Source organism: Myotis myotis, unplaced genomic scaffold, assembly GCF_014108235.1.
Source record: "Myotis myotis isolate mMyoMyo1 unplaced genomic scaffold, mMyoMyo1.p scaffold_m19_p_47, whole genome shotgun sequence".
In the NCBI taxonomy this organism is placed as follows: domain Eukaryota; kingdom Metazoa; phylum Chordata; class Mammalia; order Chiroptera; family Vespertilionidae; genus Myotis; species Myotis myotis.
The window spans coordinates 555,001-577,672 of NW_023416354.1; the positions used below are offsets into that span (position 1 = coordinate 555,001).

General features: G+C 67.4%; 1 protein-coding gene across 16 annotated transcripts in view; it reads left to right on the forward strand.

Moving 5' to 3' along the window:
* The window catches only part of NCOR2 (nuclear receptor corepressor 2), a 136,574-nt gene that overhangs the window by 84,166 nt on the left and 29,736 nt on the right, over nt 1–22,672 (forward strand). For all 16 annotated transcript variants that reach the window (XM_036307327.1, XM_036307326.1, XM_036307337.1 and 13 more), the window contains 6 exons: nt 912–1,084; nt 2,439–2,501; nt 11,376–11,518; nt 18,004–18,151; nt 19,153–19,203; nt 19,876–20,506. In XM_036307327.1, the coding sequence (XP_036163220.1) occupies nt 912–1,084; nt 2,439–2,501; nt 11,376–11,518; nt 18,004–18,151; nt 19,153–19,203; nt 19,876–20,506 (1,209 nt within the window). The remainder of the gene's footprint in view (nt 1–911; nt 1,085–2,438; nt 2,502–11,375; nt 11,519–18,003; nt 18,152–19,152; nt 19,204–19,875; nt 20,507–22,672) is intronic.

The window sequence follows — 22,672 nt, forward strand, 5'->3', positions numbered from 1 at the left end:
TCTGAGCGAATACATCCAGGCAGTGACTTTGGAACTCTGCCCCCTCCTCCCCTCCTCTCCTCTTGTGCATCTGTCTCCGGAGACGGAGACTCGGGGAGGGGCACGGGGATCACAGGAGCTGGGGAGGGGCTAGATGTGCAGGCAGCCGCAGCCCTCGCCTTTAGTGTCATTGCTGTCGGTGTGAGCCCGTGCGGATCAAGGCACAGCCTCGCCCGGAGCCCCCCAGCCTCCCGGAGCCCCCAGCCTCCCGGAGCCCCCAGTCTCCCTCCCGCACGTGCTGCAGGGGCAGAGGGAGCGGAGCCAGCGGGAGAGTCCACGGGGAGACGGGGTGGAGAGAGACCGGCACGGCCGGGCGCCAGGTGCCTGGAATGGGCTCAGGCCTGTGGTTGCTGCAAGCATCTGGCCGGTCCCGTCTCCCGGGCTTCCAGCGAGGGCCTTCCCGAGGGCGGATGGGAGGCCGAGGGGGTAAACCTGAGGGCCCCAGAGGAAACCGCCTGAGACGATAGGGTGTTGAGGTCACACGCGCCCCCCACACCCGGCTCGCCTGCGTAAGGCCCTTGGGAGCCTGGGCTCTCACAGAGCGGGGAGTGCCTCCCCGTGCGGGTGGCGTGGCTGTACCCCAGGCCAGGGGAGAGCAGCCCCCTCTGGTGTAGGACATGGCCTTGCAGGGAGCACGCAGCCCCCACTCCCGTCGAGTGAATGAAAAGGCCGCCCAGTCAAACAGCAGAGAGCAAAGCGGCCGAGAGCGGCCGGCTCACCCCGCCCTTCTGATAAACGCAGAGCCGCTGCCCACGGCTGCCCGCCAAGCTCCCTCGTCGGCGGGAGAGCGGGTGGCTGCCCGCCCGCAGGTGCAGGTCTCGTGGCCACGGCCGCCCGGCGACACCCTCCCTCCGTCCCCCTCTGACCCTCAGGGAGAAGACGGACGACACCTCTGGGGAGGACAACGATGAGAAAGAGGCCGTGGCCTCCAAAGGCCGCAAAACCGCCAACAGCCAGGGGAGGCGCAAGGGCCGCATCACCCGCTCGATGGCCAACGAGGCCAACAGCGAGGAGGCCGTCACCCCGCAGCAGAGCGCCGAGCTGGGTGAGTCTCGGGCCCGGGCAGGGCCACCGTCCCGGCGTTCACTGGGCCTGCTGTGCGACCCGGGGCGACTTCCTGAACCTCTCTGTGCACAGCGGTTGCCGGCACCCGTGGGGTGAGCGCTTCCGGGACTGTGTGCGTGGGGAGGGCCTGCGGCAGTCTCCGGGGCGTGGAAGGGGCTCCGTGGCCTCCAGCCGTGAGGACCCCAGAGCGGAGAGGGCTCCCATAAAACTCCAGACCGGCCCTTAGGGATTCGCTGTGACGTCGGGTCTGGCTGCACTTGGCCTGTGTTTCTGCCAGGAGCAGCTGTTGGAGCGGAGTAGCCACCACCCCTTTTTAGAAGGACCCTCGTGCTGACCGCCCCCAACCTCCCCCAGCCCCGTAGGCCAGTGACGGCGAACCTTCTGAGCTCGGCGTGTCCGCATTTGAAAAACCCTAACGTAACTCTGGTGCCGTGTCACATAAAGAAATTTTTTGATCTTTGCAACCACGGTAAAACAAAGACTTATATTTTTGATATTTGCTTCATATATTTCGATGCCATTTAACAAAGAAAAGTCAACCAAAAAAATGAGTTCGCGTGTCGCCTCTGACACGCGTGTCATAGGTTCGCCATCCCTGCCGTAGGCGCCTGGATTCCTCCTGTGGTCACTGCGATGGCGAAAGGGCTGAGTAGCAGTTCCCAAGATCAGCCACAAGGGGGCAGCCCATGAGCATCTGTCCTCTGTACTTTTTTGGCTCTTTGGGGCCCACCCTCCTGCCTCTGTGGGAACCCCAGGCCCAGGCCACCAAGATGCCTTCCCAGGGTGGGGGTTGAGGTGATGTTTTGTCACCGGGATCTCCGCCTCCAGGCCCAGGGTCTGCTCCAGGCACCTGCTCCGGCTTCCCGGGGCGGCCTGTGTACCTGCACAGAGGGGCTGTTTGAGGCGTAGAGAAGCAGGGCTGCTTCTGTAGAGTCATGGAGTTGGTCAGGATTCGAACCCAGCCTTGAGGTTCGGGCGGCCGCCCTCGGTGGCAGCACGGAGCAGCCAGGGCAGGAGGACTCCTGCAGAATTGCACCGTGTGCCCCACTTCTGGCACGGGCCCCTGGAGCCTGGGCCGATGGGGGGCCCAGATGCCGGGGTGGGAAATGCAGGGGGCTGTTCCAGCTCGCCCGCCCAGGCTCAGACCTCCCTGTCCAGGCCCCGCCCTGCCTCCGTTTCCCGCCTGTAAAATGGGGCGATGGCACACCCTGCACCCCAGCAGGCTGCGTGGAGGCTGGCCCGGGTGCGAGAGCCGCTCAGTGCGGTGCCCGTGCAGCCCGCGGCCGAGGAGACGCCCTGGGCGGCCGCGGCCAACGTGTGTGTCCTCCTTGCAGCCTCCATGGAGATGAACGAGAGCTCCCGCTGGACCGAGGAGGAGATGGAAACCGCCAAGAAAGGTGAGGGCGTCGGGGCCTGGCCGCCCTCCCTCGGCACCCGGTCCTGAAGGTCATGTGGCGGGAGGGCGTTGACTCGCTGGGCCGTGATGGGGGCTGCGGTGCAGCCGGTGAGGGGGCCGGGGGACAGGCTCTGTTTCGGGGTGTTCTCAGGTTGGTCATGTCCCCTTGGCGCCGCTCTCTCGGGCTCCTCCCTCCAGCTCCCCCCTCAGGCGAGGCCACCTCCCTGGGCCTCAGTCTTCTCATCTGCACAATGGGAATGAGAGCGTCACCCAGAAGAGCCCCCTGCCTCCTCTCGCAGGTGCAGGTTCAGACCTCCGTGCAGCGGCTCGAGAAGGCCCCTGGGGGCCGGGGGTTGGGGGCGCTTGCGCAGGCTGGCGGGGCTCAGAGCTGTCAGCCCCCCGAGGGCCATGTTGTCAGTTTTCTCGGGCCTCTGTGTCCACTAGGTGGTTTTTACGTGGATCTCGCCGTGTAGTGCGCAAGAGGCTTTGTTGAAGTTGTGTGATTTCTCCTTTCCCCTGTAACTGTGACCAAGTGCACGTGAAATGGACAGTGTGTGCCCTCCGCAGCGTGCCTTCCAGGGGCTGTCCGTGCATTCCCATTGGCCAGCCCAGCACGGCCGTCAGCCCCGCCAGAAGCGCCCCCATTGGCAGTCACCCCCCCACCCCCGCCGGCCGCATGCACCTGCCGCCTTGCTCTCCGTCCCCTGGGCCCACCTCGCCGGGCCTCACCTGCGTGGAACCGTACGATACGTGCCCTTCGTGTCTGGCTCCTCCCGTGGGGCCGCGTGCTGGCGCCTCACTCCTTTCCGTGGCTGCGTCGTCTTCTGCGCGTGGATGGGTCACGTTCTGTGATGCACGTGTTAGCTGATGGACCTGTGGGTCGTTTCCACGGTGGGGGATTGCGATGAGGCTGCTGTGAGCCGGTGCTTGGACTACGTGGAGTTTTAATCACACGTGTGACCCTGGGGTCTCGCTGTCGGTGGTCAAGTTGCCCTGGGACCCACCCCAGGGGGCAGTCAGGGCCCCACAGGCAGGTTCAGGCTGCCCCCCCCCCATGCTCCCACCTCTCACTCCTGCTGTGCCTCTGTTGTCACGGCAGCCCCAGCGCTGCCTCCTCCCTCCCCGTTACCTTGAGGGGTTGGGAGTTGGCAGCCGCCCTCTCTCTCCCTCGGGAAGGGCAGATCTGGGGCCAGGAGGACGGCGGGATGACTCACTCCGAGACGGGAGTGAGCCCTGGCCGCTCAAGGTTGGGCCCTCGGCGGCGGTGAGCTCATCTGGTCCTGCCCACGGAGCCGGCAGCGTGAGTCCCGCCAGGCCCGCGCGGTGACATTTGTAATAATGCAGTGAGCGCCGGCGGGCTCGTCCGCCGTGAATGACAGCGACCGGGCGATTGCCGCCGGGGCGGCTGCTAATGGCCGTGTGTTCCAGGCAGCGGCGGGGGCGGGAGGGAGGGGGGAGGTATCGGGGAGGCAGGTGCTGGCGGCCCCAGCGACTCCTCCACGGTGGGCAGCGGGTGGAGGCTAAGAACATCCCGCCCAGCCCTCAGAGACCCGGAAAAGGCCCCAGGAGCCGGCTGTGCCCGAGGCTGACGGCATCCGCTGTCCTCCTTCCCATCACTCACGGCAGGGCCTCCCCCTCTGCAGGGCAGGGCCGCCCGGAGCCGGGCCAGCCCTGATCCCTCCCCGGGAGCCCAGGGAGGTGAGCAGCCAGTGTCCCCGGGGCCTGGGGACCACTGAGCCGGGCCTTGGAGGATGAGCTGCACAGGGTCCCTGCCCCCAGACCTCAGCCTCTGTGCCTTTTAGGTCTATGACCTCAGGCAGATCCGTCCGCCTCCCTGCGCCTCAGTCTTCTCATCTGTACAATGGGCAAGTCGCCCGCTGCATTTGTTTGCTGGGGCTGCCATCACTAAGCACACACTTGGGTGGGTTAGGACAACGGAAATGCATTCTCCCTCAGCTCGGGAGGCTGGGAGTCCAGCATCGAGGCGTGAGCCTGAGCCGGCCAAGCTCCCTCAGACGCCTCCTGGGCAGGGCTCCCCCAAGGAGGACACCCTCCCCGGCCGTCTCCGTACCTGTGGGCGCCCAGGAGCTGCTCCAAGTTCTACGTCCCCACCAACCTCACGGAGCAGGTGCTGTTCTTGTTCCCTTTTCCAGGTGAGGGTCCCGGAGGCCCAGAGAGGCTGTGTGAGCCGCCTCAGGTCACACGGCTGTTAAGTGGTGGAGCTGGGGTTTGAGGCCAAACACGCTGGTTACAGGGTGGGAATGGGGCTGGTGTGAGGCCTGGACGAGTGAGTCTCCGGGCCGGGCCGCTGGGCGGAGGTGGCCAGGAGGGGAGGGCATCCCGACGGTGGGAGCTGCACGCTGCGCAGGCTGGCTGAGAGGAGGCCATGGAAACCCAGAGAATGAGGGGAGATGGGCGAGGGCTGGGGGCCCTGGGGAGGACCCTGGCCTTCCCCCGGTGGATGGAGCTGGCTGTCCGCTGAGGGCATGGGGAGCGGTGGGGCAGGGCTCCCGGTGGGCAGGCGGGCACCGGCCCTCCTGTGAGTGTGGAGTCGGGGCTGCCTGCCCAGGCGCTCACCCAGTGGGGACTGAGCATGTGCAGAAGCTGCCACCCAGGAATCGGGCAGCCCAGGGAGCTGGCGGCCTGCCCTCGGGCCCCGCGCCACCCGGGGCAGGAGGGCAGGCCCTTGTCCCCCTGGGAAAGGTCAGGCTGGCCTGGCACAGTGCCCCGACCCAGCCGTGCAGGCGGCTCCCCGTCCCCCGTCTCCCGTCCCCTCCTCTGTGGGCAGGGGGCCAGCAGGGAGGGCTTGGGGGGCCCTGGGTCCCACCGTTCCAGGCCAGGAATCGGCGCTGGCCCCGCTCCAGGCTGCCAGGCTCTGGGGGCCCCCAGACAGACCCCATGGGGCCAGCCAGAGCCCAAGCCCACCCCAGCCCTGTCCCCGTAACCCTGGCAGCAGGACGCGCCCGCCATGGGGAGTGAGGGAGGCCCGTGGGTGCTTCGTGCTCCGGGGCCCTGGTCGGGCACCCTGGCTGGTTAGTTCATTTTCACGGGTGAAGAGTATGAGGCTCGGGGAGAGGAGTGGGAGCCCCCAGACACAGCCCCCCCACCCGCCAGGGCTCACATGGAGGGCTGATGTGTTGGGGCGGCCTTAGGGTTGTCAGACGTGTGGTGTCTCAGGGACTGCTGCCCCTTTGGGTGGAGACAGACCAAGGGGGCACTTTGCATGCACTCTCTTGCCCTGGGCGGTGAGCTCAATGGTTAGAGCATCAGCCCGAGGGCCGGAGGGTCACGGGTGGGATTCCCGGTCACGGGCACGTTCCCTGGGCTCAATCCACGGCCCCGTCGATGTGTGTGTCTCCCTCTCCCCCTCCTCCGGGTCCCTTCTGCTTTCTCTGTAAATCAGTGGAAAAACCACTAGAGTATCCTCGGGTGAGGATCTCACAAAAAGAAGGAAACGACCGTCTGATCGCCCGGGGGACCCTGGAGGCGGTGCTCCACGGGTGTGGACAGCCACCTGTACCTGTGTCCTGTGTGCGCGGAGGCAGACACCGGCCGACACAGCTCCTGCTTTGCTGGGGAGGAAACCCAGGCCCAGGGCTGTGCAGCGAGTGGGGCCCGCCGGCCGGCCGGGAGCGCCGGGCGAGGAAGGCATCGCGCTGCGGCGTCTCCGGGCGGCGGGCAAGGCCACGCAGGCCGCACGCGGGTGGTTTGTTCCCTCCGCGAGCGCGTTTCCTTGTGTGTCGAGGGGAAGAGCCGCCTCGCAGCGAATCTGCGACCCGCAGACCCGATCGCCGAGACCCAGGCCAGGGCGGCGTGCGGAGTGTTCCGTGGACGGGGGTCTAAGAGCTGTGACCTTCCCAGGGTGCAAATGGGGGGGCGACGTGGGGCCCACGGGTGCTAGAGGGGTGCCCGGGCCAGTTCACCTGAGCCTGGATGGTGGGGTGGGGTTCCCGGTCCCTGTGGCAGGGACCCGTCGGGGGGGCCACCTGGCATGTCTGTCACAGGTCCCTGGACGGTGCATGCGACGCTGCCCCTGTGGTGTCGGCAGAGCGGGTGTCCGCCGGGCCGAGGGCCCCCCACGAGCCACGCCGCCGCGGGACACCCCTCCCGCACCCCTGCGGCCACCGCCTGCTCCTTCACCTCCTTCACCCAGTCCGTCCGTGACTCAGACCTCTCCCGGCTCCACTTCCTGTCTCCGTCAATTTCACTTCCTAGTTCCTGCCCCCGAGTCTTCGGAACGAAACTCCTTCCTTAGAAAGTAGAAGTGGGGTTGGAGGATCGAGACCGCAGGGGACGGGGAGCCGGGGGGCTGGACGCCCCCCGTGTGGGTGTGCCGCCTGCCTCCCCTGGGACCGCCCGGGGAGCCTGCGGGGACCAGCCCTCCTGCCCCTGCTCTCTGGGCAGCTGCTCTCCCAGAGCCCGGAGAGTTCCCCGAGATACCCGTGGGGCGCCCAGGGGGCCCCCAGACCCAGACGCCGGGAGCATTGGGAGCTGCGTGCGTTTGCCCAGCAGCGCCTCTTGCAGGCCTAGCAGCTGTGGGCGCAGACAGGGCCGGCCGTGAGCCGCAGAGCAAAGGAACTCATTTCAGGGGGCGCTGGTTGCTCCGGAGGTGACCGAACCCCGAGACTGCGCAGGGGCTGGGAGGGCAGCTGTGAAGGGCGTAGTCCAGGAAGGCCTCTCGGAGGAGGCGTCCCTCGAGCCCCGAGCTGAGGAGGAGAACCGAGGCGGATCTGTGGGAAGCCGTGCGGGCTGAGAAGGAGTGCAAATGTCCTGGGGCACGTCCCAGGGCTGGGTGTGAAGGCCCCCAGTGGCCGGAGGGAGTGAACCGGGAGAGGGGTGGGCAGCTGGCTGGACAGATGGGTGGGGCCGGCTCCACGCCGAGGCCTTCGGGGTTGATTCCGAGAGCTTCCAGAGCTCCGGGTGGGTTGTCCTCGTCATCGGAAGATGTGAGGCAGGGCAGTGACACACTTGGATTGGCATCTGCGAACGCTGGCTCGCCTGGGGCTCCCTGCGGAGGAGGGAAGTCCTAGATCCCCGACAAGGCTGGGATCCGCTGCCCTCCCTGGCACGGTGCCCCCGGGGCGCGGGCTGGGGGCCCAGGCCAGAAGCAGGGGCGGAGACCTGCGGCCCGCGGCCCTGGGGTTCCCGCCGGCAGGACGGGGAGGCAGGTGGACGGCTCCAGGGACACACAGGTCAGTGACCCTGGAGCTGGAAAACTCGGTCATGACCTGGATCTCGCTCCAAAGTTCAGCTCAGTTAACTTTCAACCCCCCGGGAGCCGCCGGCGTCCCTGGCAGGGGTCCAGGAGGAGCCGCCACGGCTGGTGGGGGTGTCTCGGCTGGTGGGGGTGTCTCGGGAGGGAGGACAGAGGCAAGGGAGCCCTTCGGGGACCCCCAGCTCCCCTCCCGCCCTACGTGGGTGGGGGTCTCGGCACTATGGTGTCCGCCTCTGAACCAGCTCTGCCCCCCCAGCCCGGCCCCCTCCGCCCTCCCAGACCCCCGAGTCCCCGCAGCGGGGGGGCCCGGCTGTATGGGGGGAGGTGGGGGGGAGAGCGCAGGTGGACGGCCTCGGCAGTGCCGGCGGAAGAGGCTGCTTGCTCCCGCCCGCCTGCGGGGCGGGGAGCTGTTTTCCTGAGCCCTCATCTGTTCTTACCGCTGCTGACGCGCCACCGCACGGATGGGGAGAGAGGGAGGGGAAGCGGTGCCAAGCGGGCCCGCCCCCTCTGAACCTGGGCTCCTGCCACGCTCCCGCTCCCCAGCCCGCCCGCCCGCCGCTGCCGCGAGCCGAGCCTCCGTCTGGAGGTCACATTCAGCCCCGAGGCGTCTCGCTGGGTCAGGCGGGAGGATCCGCGAGCTCAGGCGCCCGCCGGGGGAGCGGGGCAGCGGGAGCCCGCGGCCGGTGCACTTGGCACGCGCAGCGGGGGTCCCGGGGGCTCCAGGCCAGCGCCCCTGGCCGAGCGCCTGCGTAGGGCACCTTGGTGCCCAGACGAGCCGCGGACACGGAGCCCCGGTGACGCCTGGCACGGGCCAGCGCGCACACTGACAACTTCTCGCTGGCTGCCCTCGTGGCGAAGGGCACCTCGCTGCCCGCAGCGGTGGGGGGGAGGGTGCCGCCTCACGTCACGGGTGGCAGTGCTGAGCCGGGGCCAGGAGGCCGCAAGGACCTGCCTCCCACCTTCCCTTCCCTTCCCTTCCCCCTTTCCTCCCCCTCCCTCCTCCCTCCTCCCTCCTCCCCCCTCCCTCCTCCTCCTTCCCTCTTCCTCCCTCCTCCCCCTCCCTCCCTCCACCCTCCACCCCTCCCCTCCTCCCCCTCCCTCCTCCTGGCGCTGTTAGGGGAGAAGGATGTGAGGCTGAGCTGAGCCGCCAGCAGACGCCAGAGCCGGCACCGCGGCCGCCCAGCCTCCCGCCTCCCAGCCCGCGGCTCCGGCTCCTCTCCCTGGAGCGTTCTCCAAGCCTTATGTTTCCGGAAAACTTGGCCGAGGGGGAGACGCAGATGAGAGGATGTGAGTGAGTGGCCCTGGGGGGGAGCAGGGGCTGGGGGGCTTCGAGCCCTGGTGACCAGCGGGGCTGTGGCTGCCCAGAGCCAGGGACTCAGCAGCTCTGCTCCTGTGGGATCCCACCTCCACCTTCTGCGCGGAACCCCCTCCCCGAGGGCCTTGGGGGCTCAGGCCGGGCTCTCTGGGGAAGAGGAGGCCTGGGGTGGGGGGCCTCGGGGGGCCTGGTTGTCGGGGCCTGCGTTGTCTCGTCCAGGTGGGCTGTGGTGGCGGGGGCTTCGTCGGGGTCTCAGGCTGGTGTCTCCAGGGCGCGGTGGGGTCCCTGGGGCTGCCCCCCGTCCCTGGCACCCTCAGTGGGGTTCAGAAATCAGGAACCAGAGGGACAGTTAGGGAAACTGAGGCCCGAGCGCAGCGGGACAGCCTTGGCCACACAGGGCTCCATTCGGGCTCTCGGTCGGCTCCTTTCTCCCAGGAAGGCGAGGGGGGCCCCTGATCCCCAACCCCAGCCCGGTTCCCAGCCACCTCCAGGCCCGGAACGGCAGCCTTCCCAGGGCCTGGCCGCCCTCCGGGTGCTGGCTGCCCCCCCTCCCGCCCCAGGAGGCCCCGGCGGGAGACACCCGCCCAGAGGCCAGGGTTCCGGCCGGCGTGTTTGCCCGCCCGCTGGGCCCGGGCTAGGAGTATAAATAAACGTGTCCCGCGCCCTCCCCGCTGGGTTCTGTGCGAGTGGCAGCTGCCGCGGGCGCTGCGCAGAGAAAGGTCAGGGGCCGGCCTGCATTTGATCCCATGCCCCCCCCCCGCCCCCCCTCCCGTCCTTGAGGAACCCGGGGCGCCCTGAGGCACCTGGCCCGTGGCCTCCGCAGGGGAGCAGGTGGCCTGTCAGTCCAGTCCAGCCCCCCTCCCCCCCCCCCGGGGTCAGAGGTGGGGGAGCAGAACCCTTGGTCCCCACGCCCACCCGGCCACCCCCGGGCCTGCCCCACACGCTTGTGAGGTGCTGTGGCCCCTTTGCCCCCAGCCTTGGTCTCCCCCCCCCCCCCCCAGCCTCGGTTTCCCCGCCCCCGTCCTGGGACAGGGAGACGGGCCGTGGCCTCGCAGCAAGGATGCCCAGCACCAAGTCTTAGCATCTGAAAGGCTTTGCGAATGGCAGGTCCCTGGGCTGCAGGACGCAGCGGCTTCTCCGCGTCCCGTCTGCTGCTCTTTTATTTTCGTTAGAGGCTTGTACGTAGCAAGCCCCCAGCACACGTGTGCGTGGGTGATGGCTGGGTGGGCAGCGGGACGGAGGGAGGGAAGGGAGACGGAGACGGCAGAATGCCAGCACAGGCCCGCGTCCCTGCAGGGTTTCGGCTGTAGCCCCCCCTCCTGCAGCTTAATTCGATTCAGGGAGCGCGGCCTCAGACGTCGCTGTGCGAATCTCGCGTTCACGTTACGAGCGTGGCTCTGGGGCCCAGGGGCCAGCGAGTGCGTTCCCAGTAACGTGACTCAGCCTTCATGCGGCCCCCCCACCCCCCCTGCTCCCCGTCACAGCCCCCGGAGTCCGCCTCCTGCCTCCCTCCTCCTGCCTTGCCGTCCACGGGAAGGGGCCGGCCCCACCTGCTCCGCGCGGGGCGTGCTGCTGCCTGGAGCCTGGCGGGCAGCGGGCTGAGACCCAGGGCGGGCTTCCGGGGCACTGCCCCTGGATCCAAGGCGCGGGGCGCTGTCTGGGGGGGCTGTGTGTCTCCTGAGCCCATTCAGGGTGTTGGGGTAGAAGTGGGGGGTGTATGGCTCTGGCCCGAGAGTGTGAGGGAAACTTCCCCAGGCCACAGGAGGTCTGGGGTGAGGTCTGCCCGTTTCTGGGGGCTCCTCCCACACCAGGAGGCTGTGAGCTCACGGGGGTGGGGGGCTGTGATGTGGGGACACGTCCACTCCCAGCCCCTGGACCAGCCCCGTGTGGTCCGCATCCAGGGGGCCTTTGAGCCCTGGGGGGCCCAGCGAACCTGGGTGCAGAGGCTCCTCGCCCCGGCTCACCCCCACCTGGACTTCATTGTCCCGTCCCCACCCCAGCTCACAGGCTCCTTCCGCTCCCGGCCGCCCGGTGCAGACGGAGCACAGCCCGTCCCTGGGGCCGTCTGCAGCTGCGAGTGCGTGTCAGCGCCGGGTCACGGCGTGGGGAGGCGGGCGAGGGGGGCCCGGGCGGGGTCTGCGCCCTGGACCTCAGCCCCCAGAACCCGGGCCGGCACCCACCTGCCCCCCAGGACTCTGTGCTGCACGTGGAGCCAGGTCTTCTGCCCTCACTCTCCCCGGTGCCCCCACCACTTCCCCCGGGGTTTCAGCCCAGGGGAGCCCGGGGCCGGGGTTGGGGCTCCGTGGGCCCCTCCGCGCAGCCTCACCGCCCCCCGCCCTCCGCAGGCCTCCTGGAGCACGGCCGGAACTGGTCGGCCATCGCCCGCATGGTGGGCTCCAAGACGGTGAGCCAGTGTAAGAACTTCTACTTCAACTACAAGAAGCGGCAGAACCTGGACGAGATCCTGCAGCAGCACAAGCTGAAGATGGTGAGCCCCCCCTCCCGCCCCCCGGGGTCCTAGCCAGTCGGGGCCTCTCCCATTCCTGCCCAGGGGCACCCCTGGGACGCCGCAGGGTCGATCCGGGCCGTAGACAGCCCTTTCTCCGGGGACGGGACGGGCAGGCGAGCCCGTGGTGCCAGGCCCCCGCCTCCACCAGAACCCGTCTCGTCTCACACGCTGGGGGCCTGGAGGCCGCGGACTCACTGGGATTGGGGCTGTCAGCGCAGTGGAGTGGGGACCCCGGGGTAGACGAACCCCCGTGACCGTCTTCCTCTCCCCATTGGGCTTCGCAGTCTCAGGGCCGCCCCGGGGAGGGAAGGGCAGGTCGGGCAGGTCGGGGAGCAGCCGCCTGGTCCTGGCCTCTGGGTCCATCCTGAGGGAGGCCGAGGCCCTCCCTCCCTCCCTCCCTCCCTCCCCCAGGAGCGCAGAAGGGGCGGGCGTGCTTCTCAGCGTAAATGCTCTCCGGAGAGGAGAGGAGAGGAGAGGAGAGGCCGCTTCCTCCGCAGCTGTTCCTGGAAGAGGCCATTCCGGGCGGCCCTGCTCGCTCGCTCTCTTCCCCTCCCTCCCTCCCTCCCTCTCTTCCCATCTGTCTCCCCATCTCCCCTTTCCCCCCAGTTTGGCCATACTTCCCATGCCAGGCAGCCAGCTCTTAAGATGTGGGGAAACTGAGGCTCAGCCAGGCTTGGGTTTGAACCCAAGGACCCCAGCTCTTGGCCAGCAGGCCGCATCGGGGGGCACACAGCCCTCTACCCCCCAGCGCACCCCCATGGGCCCTCTGTTGTGGTTTAAAGTTCACGAAGCCTGTCGAGTGGCTCCGCCCCGGCCCAGAGAGGGTGTGCGGGCTGTGGAGGCTGCACAGCACGAGGTGGGCCAGGGGGAGCGTCTCGCCCTTGAAGCTCTGGTTGAGCATGTGCGGGAGTGAAGGGCACCACGTCCCGGCCGCCCTGAGTGTTCTGGGGGACCCTGTCCGTGCCCCTGTGGTCAGGGCTGAGGCCGGCCCCTGCCTGCACCCCGTTCCCCACCACGCCCACCTGCTCTTCAGGGGGGTCCCCGTGCCCCTCGGGCCTCGTGCGCCCACAGCTCTGCGTCTTCCCGGATTTCCCAGGACGCCTTTCCAGGGGGCAGGGGGAAGCTCAGGGCGGGGAGGGCACGGTGCACACCTGCCCCGACACCTGCTCAAACCCCAGCACCTGCTGAAACCCCGTGGGTCCGAGAGGAGCCGAGCCCAGGCAGCAGGAGGGTGGAGGGCGGAGGCCGGGGAGGGGGGGCCTGGAGGGGTTCCAAGTATCACCGGCTCCGATTTGGGGGGATTCTGAGCATCACCCAGGCACAAAGTGATGCCGTCTATTCCCTCCGACCACCTTCCTCCCCCGTGCCCTGCCCAGCCCAGGCTGTTGGGTTACAGGCTTGTCCTTCCTCCCCATGGGCCTGCTGGCCCCAGGCCTCACTTTCCAGGTTTCCCCAACCCCCGCCCCGTACCCCTGGGAGACCCCAGAACTGGACAGTGTGGGTTGAAGGACCAGGGACCCCGGGAAGCTGGGTGGTGCGGCTGGGGCTGGGGCTGGGAGGGGGGGTAGTGAGGCCAAGTCCAGCTTGACGCCTGGGCCCCTGGGTGACTTTGGGCAGCGGCTTCACCCCGCTGAGCCTCAGTTTCCTCCTCTGTGAGTGGGGGAGTAAAGGCCCTGGTCCCCAGGACTCGGGGTGAGTGCCCGCCGGGGCGGGGCGCCCTGACTGCAGATCCCGCCCGTGCTCCATCGCTGGCCCTGCCACCCGGGGAGCGGCGTCAGCGGCAGCGGCGGCAGCAGCGTCTTTGCGTCGGAGCCACGGGCCCTCCTCTCCTCGGGGCGCTCGTTGGAGGTGCTGTCACGCATGCGGGGACGCGGGGCCTCGAGACCCGGGTTTCAGTCCAGACGCGGCCTCTTCCTCGCCGTGTGGCCACCGGCCACTGGCTTCACCGCTGTGCCTCATGTCCCCACCTGGACACGGGGCGGTGGTGGAGCCCAGCTCAGGGCCGCGGTGGGGATGGTCTGAGTCAGGGGTCCTCAAACTCCGGCCCGCGGGCCACATGCAAACACAAATGTTGTATTTGTTCCCGTTTTGTTTTTTTACTTCAAAATAAGATATGTGCAGTGAGCATAGGAATTTGTCCACAGTTTTTTTTTAAACTATAGTCCGGCCCTCCAATGGTCTGAGGGACAGTGAACTGGCCCCCTGTTTAAAAAGTTTGAGGACCCCCTGGTTTAAGGGAACGCATGTCAGGCGCTTAGAAGGGGCCTGGCCGGTCGCCAGCGCTCTGACGGAGCGAGCCCGGCGGTGGCGGTGGCGACCGCGACTGCGTGGTGACAGGTGGGCGTGTGGCAGGCTGGGTGTCGGCTCCCTCGTGCTGGTGGCCGTGGCCGTGGCGGCTGTCAGCTCCTAGGCCAACTGAGTCTTAGGTTGGGTGTCTGGTTGATGGATGATGGATGGGTTCATTCATTCATTCACTCAGAGTATCAGCCTATCAGAGCGATGGAGGGCGGGGCTCTGGGCTGGAGGGTTCTGCCCGGCTCTGCCCTCGTTGGCTGGTGCCCGAGGGGAGGGGAGGCTGGTGGGGGCAGCAGCCCAGCCCAGGCTGAGGAGCTGCGTGAACAGGAGGGGACCCAGAGGCCAGCATGGCCCTCAGCTCCCCGAGGGCGCTTCCATTGCTCCAGGCCCAGGTGAAAGTCATGAGGCCGGCAGCCGGGGTTGGGGGGCGGGGGGCTGTGAGCCCCTGGCTTCCCTGGCGGGCCTGTCCCCGTGTCCCACGGAGCTGCACAGAGGGTCCTTGGGGCCCGCAGTGCCGGGGACCAGGGTGGGGGGCTGGCCGGCCACGGTCCGGGCGGGCGGGCGTGTAGGCACCTTGCTGGGGGCTCACTGTGGGTGGCGGGCCATGTGGAGCGAGGGGTTGGCTCTTGCTCGGCGGCTCCCAGGCGGCTCCCACGGAGGGTCAGAGAGAGCATGTGGTGAGCAAACGCAGGGCCCGTCAGAGGAAGCTGGCTTGGCCCGGGGCCTTTGTCCTGACCGCGGCCACCCCCGGGGCAGGAGTGAGTCCCCCGTCACCAGAGTATGCAAATGGGCCTCATGCAATGATGATAGTGATGATGCTGCTGCTGAACTCGGTGACCTCTGCCTCCGGCCCCTCCCCCACGCCCTCCAGTCCCAGGAGGAAGATGGGTCCCTGTGAGTCCCCGCCAGGCCCGGTCCGTCCGGAGTCCGGAGCTCAGGAAGAGGGCTCCCCCTCGGCCGCCGGGGCAGGGAGGGGCAGGCGAGGCGGAGGGTCGGCGGTGCCCCCTCCTGCCTGGCACAGGCCCGCGGGGTGGCCTCGAGGCCGCGGCAGCGTCAGCAGGAAGCAGCTCCGGCGGCGGGCGGAGCCGTCCAGGTTATGTAACACTTGGCACGCTGTCCGCTGCGAGGCCGCCCTCCCCCCCTGGCCGAAGGTTACCCGCTCTGCTCTCCCATCTGTGAGTCCAGGCCCTGGGGCTCCACTTCCGCCTCTCTCCCTGTCTGTTTGTCTCCACCCAGGCCCGGCCTTGTCTTGTTTTTCTCTGTTGTCTCTTCCATCTGAGGCCACACAGGCCTGCAGGGAGAGAGAGAGAGAGAGAGAGAGAGAGAGAGAGAGAGAGAGGATCCGGGCGGGAAGCGCTTGAACCTGACCTGCTTTCCAATCTGGGCTTCTCGACTCCTGAGCTGTGTGGTCTCAGACAAGTGTCTTAGCCTCTCTGAGCCGACGTCCTTGTCTGTCGGGTTCATTCATCTCAAGACGTAGTTCGAGCGCTCTGCTCCGAGCCAGGCCCCGTGCCAGGGGCGCTGGGCAGACGGCCAAGGACAGGCCTTGAGGAGCTGGTACACACACGCACGCACACACACGCACACACACGCGCACACACACACACGATTTCACACTGCAGCCTGGAGATGGCAAGCTGAGGGTGTAGTAGGTGTGGCTGATGGGTGGCAAGGATCTGCTGGTTTTGACCGAGTAGCCGGGGAGGCCTCCCAGACAGCCCTGGTCCGGCCTCGGGAACCCTTATTCCCTGCGAGGCTCCCAGTTCCCGAGTCCCAGCCTCCACGCGGGCGGCCGATGGCCCGCCTTGCCCGGCCGGGGTGCTGGAGTGCGTCCCGCCGGCTAAAAATAGATTGGGGAAGGAGGGGAACCCTCGGCCGCACCCACAGAAGCCACTGCCACACAACTTTCTGGCACCTCCGTGGGCTCCCCCGGGGGCCGCGGGGAGAAGCTGGGGATGTGGGGCAGGGCTGGGGCGGCCGTGGGAGTGGGTGGTGGCGGCTGGGCATTCCCATCGCAGCCGGTGGACACGGGCAGGGTGGGCGCTGGCCCTCGGGCCCAGTGCCGGGACGGAAGCTGTGACTAACGGGGCAGCGGGCATCTCCCTCTCTCTCGTGGTGTCCCCAGTGGCTGCACCCTGAGGACTCCCATTGCCCTGGGAGGAGGCAGGATAGGAAGTGACCCTGCCCCAGGGCTGGGGCTGGACTTGGGGACTCCTGAGGCCTGGTGAGGGGCCAGACGGGCAGGGCCTGCTGGTGCTGGAGGTGACAGGGTGTTTGCCCCGAGAGCAGGCTGTGCTGTGCAGTGTAGCGAGTCGGGGTGGCTTTCTCCAGGGGCCTGTTGGGGGGGATTGATGGAGGACAGGAGGTGTCTTCGTTTCTTTTGTTTTTGCTTTCTTTTTAAAAATATATTTTTATTGATAGCAGAGAGAAGGGAGAGGAAGAGAGAGAGAGAGAAACATCAGTGATGAGAGAGAATCATCAGCTGCCTCCTGCACACCCCCTACTGGGGGTACGAGCCCACAACCCAGGCATGTGCCCTTGACCGGAATCGAACCCGGGATCCTTCAGTCCGCAGGCCGACGCTCTACCCACTGAGCCACACTGCCCGGGCGTGTATTCGTTTCTTGTTCACTCTCTCTCAATGCTGGAGCTCGAAGTCTGAACCCAGGTGCCGGTAGGCTGCGCTCCCTCTGCAGGCTCCCGGGAGGGCCCGCCCAGCCTCGCCCACTCCTGGGGGCGCCGCCGCCTCAAGGTCCCCTGGCCCTAGACCCGGCGGCTCTCCCCTGGGCTCCCCTGGGCGCCTCGGTGTCCAAACTTCCCTCTTATAAGGGCACCAGCCATTGGACCAGGGCCTCCCCCAGCTGGTCTGACCTCATCTTCACTAATTACATCTGCCCAGAGCTGCTCCCAAATAAGGGCCCGTTCTGAGGTCTGGGTGGACGGGCGTCTGGGGGACAGTCCGATCCGCGTCCGCGGGTGCTCGGGCCCCGCCTCCCTCCCTGCAGACTCCACGGGGCTCAGGCTGCGATCGCCCTCCCCCGTCACCCGGTTGTGTTGGACGCCCTCTGAGGGTCCAGTCCACTCCCCGGGGCGGGGGGTCCCTGGTCACCTCGAGACCCCAGCACACTCTGCCTGCACACACGCCCCCCACCTCCCCGCTGTGTGTTCGAGCCCGAGATGCCGACACGTCGTCGTCACTGAGTCGATCAACAAACTCCGTCTGGGCACCTGCCTGGCTCAGCCTGGTCGGGGGGAGGGTGCCAGGATGTCTCCTCTGCTCCCCTGAAGCGCCCGGGCCAGGGCAGTGCAAAGAAGGAGCCGGCCATGAGGAGTGACATTAGTACCCGAGCTGGGGGCGGGGCTCCTGGCCCTGGGCGCGAGGAGCTGGGCTTCAGGGGACGAGGAGGGCCTGGGGCACTGGGAGGTGACAGGCTCTGCAGTGGGGGGCTCCTTTCTGCCCCGCCTCTGGGCCTTTGCATGTGCAGCCTCTCCACCTGGGCGGCTCACCTCCAGAGCCCTGCCCAGCCAGCTCCCTCGGGACACCTCCTCCAGGAAGCCCTCCGTGACTGTCCACCTAGAGCAGCCTCGCCCCCGCGCTTTCTTGCCCCGCCCCGTGTCGGGTCTCCACAGCCCCGTTGGCACCTCTGAGTCTTCCTTTTAGGGGAAGTGTTTGCTGGCCTTCCCCATGAGAAGGTCTTTGGGGGCAGGAGCTTGTTTGCCTTGTTCATGTATGTCCTCGGCCCCCGTGCACTGGCTGCACACAGTAGGTGCCTTGTAAGGATTGGTGGAGTGAAGAGGAGCTTGCCAAGCCGGCCTGTCCCCCGGGGGCCCATGGGAGTCGATGAGACGGGGCAGGAAAAGCTCCCTCATTCATCGGCTCCCCGGAGTGAGGGAACCTGGCAGGGTGGCCCTGGGCAGGGCCCGCTCTGGCGAGGATCATCAGAAGGGCTGGGGCAGTCGCGGGGCCTCCGTGGGAGGGAGCCTTCCTCACCTGGCAGCCGGCGGGCGAGGCTGCACCCAGGAGTATCTGGGACACGGTGGGAGAAGCCAGCGGTAAAAATAACCGCCAGCCGCGGGCGGGATCACCGTCCGGGCACCTGTGGCCGCGTCCGGCTCGGGGAATCCCCAGGCCCAGGCCCAGCCCTGACCCGCCGCTCGCCCTGTCCCAGGAGAAGGAGAGGAACGCGCGCCGGAAGAAGAAGAAGGCCCCGGCCGCCGCCAGCGAGGAGGCCGCCTTCCCGCCCGCGGTCGAGGACGAGGAGATGGAGGCGTCGGGCGCCAGCGGGAACGAAGAGGAAATGGCGGAGGAGGCGGAAGGTGAGGGCGGTCGGTGGGAGCTGACCTTCCCCAGAAACGTCTGGGTCCTTCTGAGGGGCCTGGCCTGCCTCAAAGGGGAGAGCGAGGTGGTGACTGTGATGGTGTGACGGTGACGGTGATGGGGTGACGGTGATGGGGTGACGGTGATGGTGTGATGGTGATGGTGACGGTGATGGGGTGACGGTGACGGGTGACGGTGATGGGGTGACGGTGACGGTGATGGGGTGACGGTGATGGGGTGACGGTGACGGTGATGGGGTGACGGTGACGGTGATGGGGTGACGGTGATGGGGTGATGGTGATGGGGTGACGGTGACAGTGATGGGGTGACGGTGATGGGGTGACGGTGACGGTGATGGTGGTGAAAATGATGGTGAAGAGGTGGTGATGGTGATGGGGTGACGGTGACGGTGGTGAAAACGATGGTGAAGAGGTGGTGATGGTGATAAGGATGGTGATGGTGCTGATAGTGGATGGTGGTGATTGTGGAGATGGTGGTGATTGTGGAGATGATGGTGATAAGGATGGTGGTGATGGTGGTGATGATGGTGATGTGGTGGCAACCACGGTAACTGAGGCTCTGGGCCTGCTGGCACTGTCTGTCCCGCCCTCCTGACCCTGTGAAGACTCAGCACAGCCCTAGTGACAGCTGGTGTCCTGCCATCTCATCCACTGTCACATTTTAGGGGAAAAAATTTATTTATATTTATTTTTTTTAATATATTTATTTTATTGATTTTTTACAGAGAGGAAGGGAGAGGGATAGAGAGTTAGAAACATCGATGAGAGAGAAACATCGATCAGCTGCCTCCTGCACACCCCCTACTGGGTTTGTGACCGCAACCAAGGTACATGCCCTTGACCGGAATTGAACCTGGGACCCTTGAGTCTGAAGGCCAGTGGCGCCGCTGCCTGTGGCCCTCGGCCCTGCTCCCCCTCCCTCCCCCCACCTCCCCGCTGCTCGTGCCATGGCTCCTAACCCCTCTCTCACTTCCTTCCAGCTTCCCACGCCTCTGGGAGCGAGGTGCCCAGAGGGGAATGCGGCGGCCCAGGTACGGACGTGGCCGGGGGGCGGGGGGCACCCCGAGGTCCCCGTCCTCTGCCAGGGGCCCCACTTCTGCGCGCATGCTTCTGCCTGTGAGCACCACCGTGCACCGCCGCCTGTCCCCTCCCCGCGCAGTGTCTGTTCCCCACACTGTTCCCAGCCTCCCGCCTGCCGATCAGTGCGCTTGGCCCAGCCGTTTTGTTGATGATTTTTCACGGGTGTTGTCATCCGTGACGCTTCCCTGGTTTGATTTCCCAGCAGCTAGTGTGGGTGTTTAAGCGCCCCCCACTTTACAGGAAGTGGGGGGACATGGAGGCCCAAAGGAGTGATTTTTTTTTTTAAGGCGTAAGAGCCGGGCCTGGAACTGAGGTCCCCTTGCCCTTGTCTGTCCTCCTTCGGTCAGCACTTCCTGTGCACCTGCCGGGCCCCAGGCCCCTGGGAGACGGACGGGGGGCAGTAGGTGTGGCTGCCCCCCACACCCCCAGTTCCTCGGAGCTCATGGCTCCAGTTTGCATGGCTGTGGCACGGGGACGATAATGGTGACCACAGCACAGCCAGCAGGGTGGGTGCTAGAAGCCTCCGGGCCATCGGGTGTCGGGGGACACACTGAGGGGGGTGGGGAAGGCGGCGTCCACCCCTCCTTCAGCCCCGACACCGCTCACCCCTCTGTCTCCCGCAGCCGCCGTCAACAACAGCTCGGACACCGAGAGCATCCCCTCGCCCCACGCCGAGGCCGCTAAGGACAACGGGCCCAAGCCCCCGCCCGCCCCGGGCACTGAGGCACCGCCCGCTGAGCCACCCACCCCGCCGCCCGAGGACGCCCCGGCCCCCGCCGAGCCTGCCCCAGCCCCTGAAGCCTCCGGCCCGCCTACACCCCTGCCGGCATCCCCGGGACCCGCAGCACCCCCTCCTGTGGTCCCCAAGGAGGAGAAGGAGGAAGAGGCCGCAGCGGCAGCCCCAGCGGCAGAGGAGGGGGAAGAGCAGAAGCCTGCTGTGGCCCAGGAACTGGCCGTGGCCGTGGCCGTGGGCAAGAAGGAGCCGCCGGACGAGGGGCCGCCTGCCCAGCCCATCAAGACGGAGTGCAAGGAGGAGGCCTTGGAGGAGGCGCCCGACAAAGCCCAGGGGAGCACGGAGGCCGGCGCCGAGCCTGCGCCCGAGGGCGCGGTCAAGGTGGAGAAGAAGGAGGGTGGTGGAGGCTCTGGGGGCAAAGCCCCTTCCACCAAGGGCTCAGGTGCCCCCCAGGACAGTGACTCCAGCGCCACCTGCAGCGCCGACGAGGTGGACGAGCCGGAGGGGGGCGACAAGAATAGGTGAGTGGACCGACTGGGGAGCAGTTTATATCTTTTCATTCTGAAAACACTTGTTGAGCGCCGCCTGTAAACATGCAGACACTTATTGAGTGCCAGCTGTATACCTGCATGCACTTGTTGAGCGCCGCCTGTATACCTGTGTGCACTTGTTGAGCTCCGCCCGTATAACTGCAGACACTTATTGAGCGCCGGCTGTATACCAGGACAGCACAGGGCAATTCTGTGGCCGCCCTCAAGGAGCACGTGGTCTGGTCAGGGAGGCAGGCACTGAATGGAGTCCAGATGCAGGTGTTCCACGTGGGGAGAAGGCAGTGGAGGGACCTCCCCCCGGAAGTGGCAGCTGAGCTGAGTCTGGGGGCCATGTTCCCCCCTTTCTTACCCCTGCTTTGCTCCTGGTGCGGGATGCTATACCCCCCACCCCGGGAATGCTGGATATTAACCACGTCCCGCACAGACGCCTGGGAACTGCGACAGAGGCTGGCCCGCCTGCGCTGCGCCCGACGGCGGGTGGCCGCGGGCAGCAGGGCGAGACCGCTGGGCTCCCCTCTGGACAGCGCGAGGGGTTGTTTGCTAATGAGGCCGGCGGCCGGTTCTTGTTTTGACTGGAAACCGTGCCGTCTTCTGCTCTCTCTCCGAGTCTGTCGGAAAAGCGCTGGGCAGCGGGAGGAGGAAAATGTGACTTTCAAATCCGATGCTTTCACGCGGAGCCGCTGCCTGTGCCCTGTGATTCACCTTGGGGCATGGCACAATGGCAAGTTCTAGAATGTTCCGGGAAAGTCAGGCTCGGTCTGTGTGCTCTGGGTCTCCCAAAGTACGTGAGCCACGCCGGCCTCTGCTCCCCGGGTCCTGTCCTCGGCGCCACCAGCCTCTCCCGTCTGTGGGCAAACAGCTGGGCGGGAGGCGGGGCAGGGAGCTTCCCCCCGCAGAGGCCTGGCCGCGGGTCCCGAGAGCACAGACCCCCAGGGGCCCTCGCCCAATCGATGCTGCTCAGAAAACAGTGCTCACGGCGGCTCAGCCTGCAGGGAGGGCGCCCGGCCAGGGCCTGGCCCGTCTGCTCACTGTGCCTGGGAAGGGGTCAGGGCGGGCCCGGCCGGCGGGGCTCAGTGGTTGAGCGTCAGCCTATGAACCAGGAGGTCAGGGTTCGATTCCCGGTCAGGGCACAGGCCCGGGTTGCAGTCTGATCCCCAGTGGGGGGCGTGCAGGAGGCAGCCGGCCCATGATTCTCTGTCATCATGGATGTTTCTCTCTCCCCCTCCCTCTCCCTTCCTCTCTGAAATCAATAAAAATATATTTTAAGAAATACGGATAAAAACATTCTCTATCCCTGGAAGATGGATTTGAGGTCTTAAAAATAAATAAGTGAAAGGGTCGGGTGGCGGCCCCGCCCGTCGTGCTGGCGGTGGGAACGTGGCCCTGCTCTCAGCAGCCTGAGAGCCGATCAGCGGCCTCCGGGCGTCTGTTTGGGGTCCAGGTGGCCAGGCCCCGGCTGGAGAGCGGGAAGGGTTGGCCCGACCACCCACAGCCCCCGGGACCCCGGGCCAGGCCTGAAACCCCGCCGGCACCTTCCCGCCCCTCCCCCTCCCCAGCCACACCCGGGACGTGTCCTTCCCGCCCCCGCGGGCCTGGCTGCCGTCCACCTTCCTGCCTGAGCGGCCAGCATTCGATCCCCTGGGAGAGGAGCCCCGGGCGGGGAGTCAGGACACCTGGCCCGTCCCGCCCCAAGTGACCCCGGCCAGTCCCCCGCCCTGGGGCCCAGGAGGCTGGACCCCGGCCAGCCCACTGACCTCTTCCCGCTGGCCGCCCGCCACCCGCCTGGCCGAGAGCTGCGTCAGAGCCGGCCTGGCATCGGGGCCTCCCGGAAGGGCCGGGTGGGTCCCCCCGGACGACCCCGGGTCCTGGCCGCCTGCCCACCGCCCTCCTCCCCGCCTGACAGCTCAGGGCTGGGAACTGGGTGTCCCGGGGACAGACAGACGCAGGAGGCTGCTGGGCCCGGCCCTGCCCCCTCGTCCTGCCCCGCCCTCGCCCTCGTCCCTGCCCGGGAGCTTTCCCGGCCGCGGCCCAGAGGTGGTGGCGGTGACTGCAGAGCCCGCGCTGCCCGCCCGGCTCCCAGAGGCGCTGCCCGCACACTCCCCGGGGGCGGCCTTCAGAAGGGCCTTCGCTGGGGAC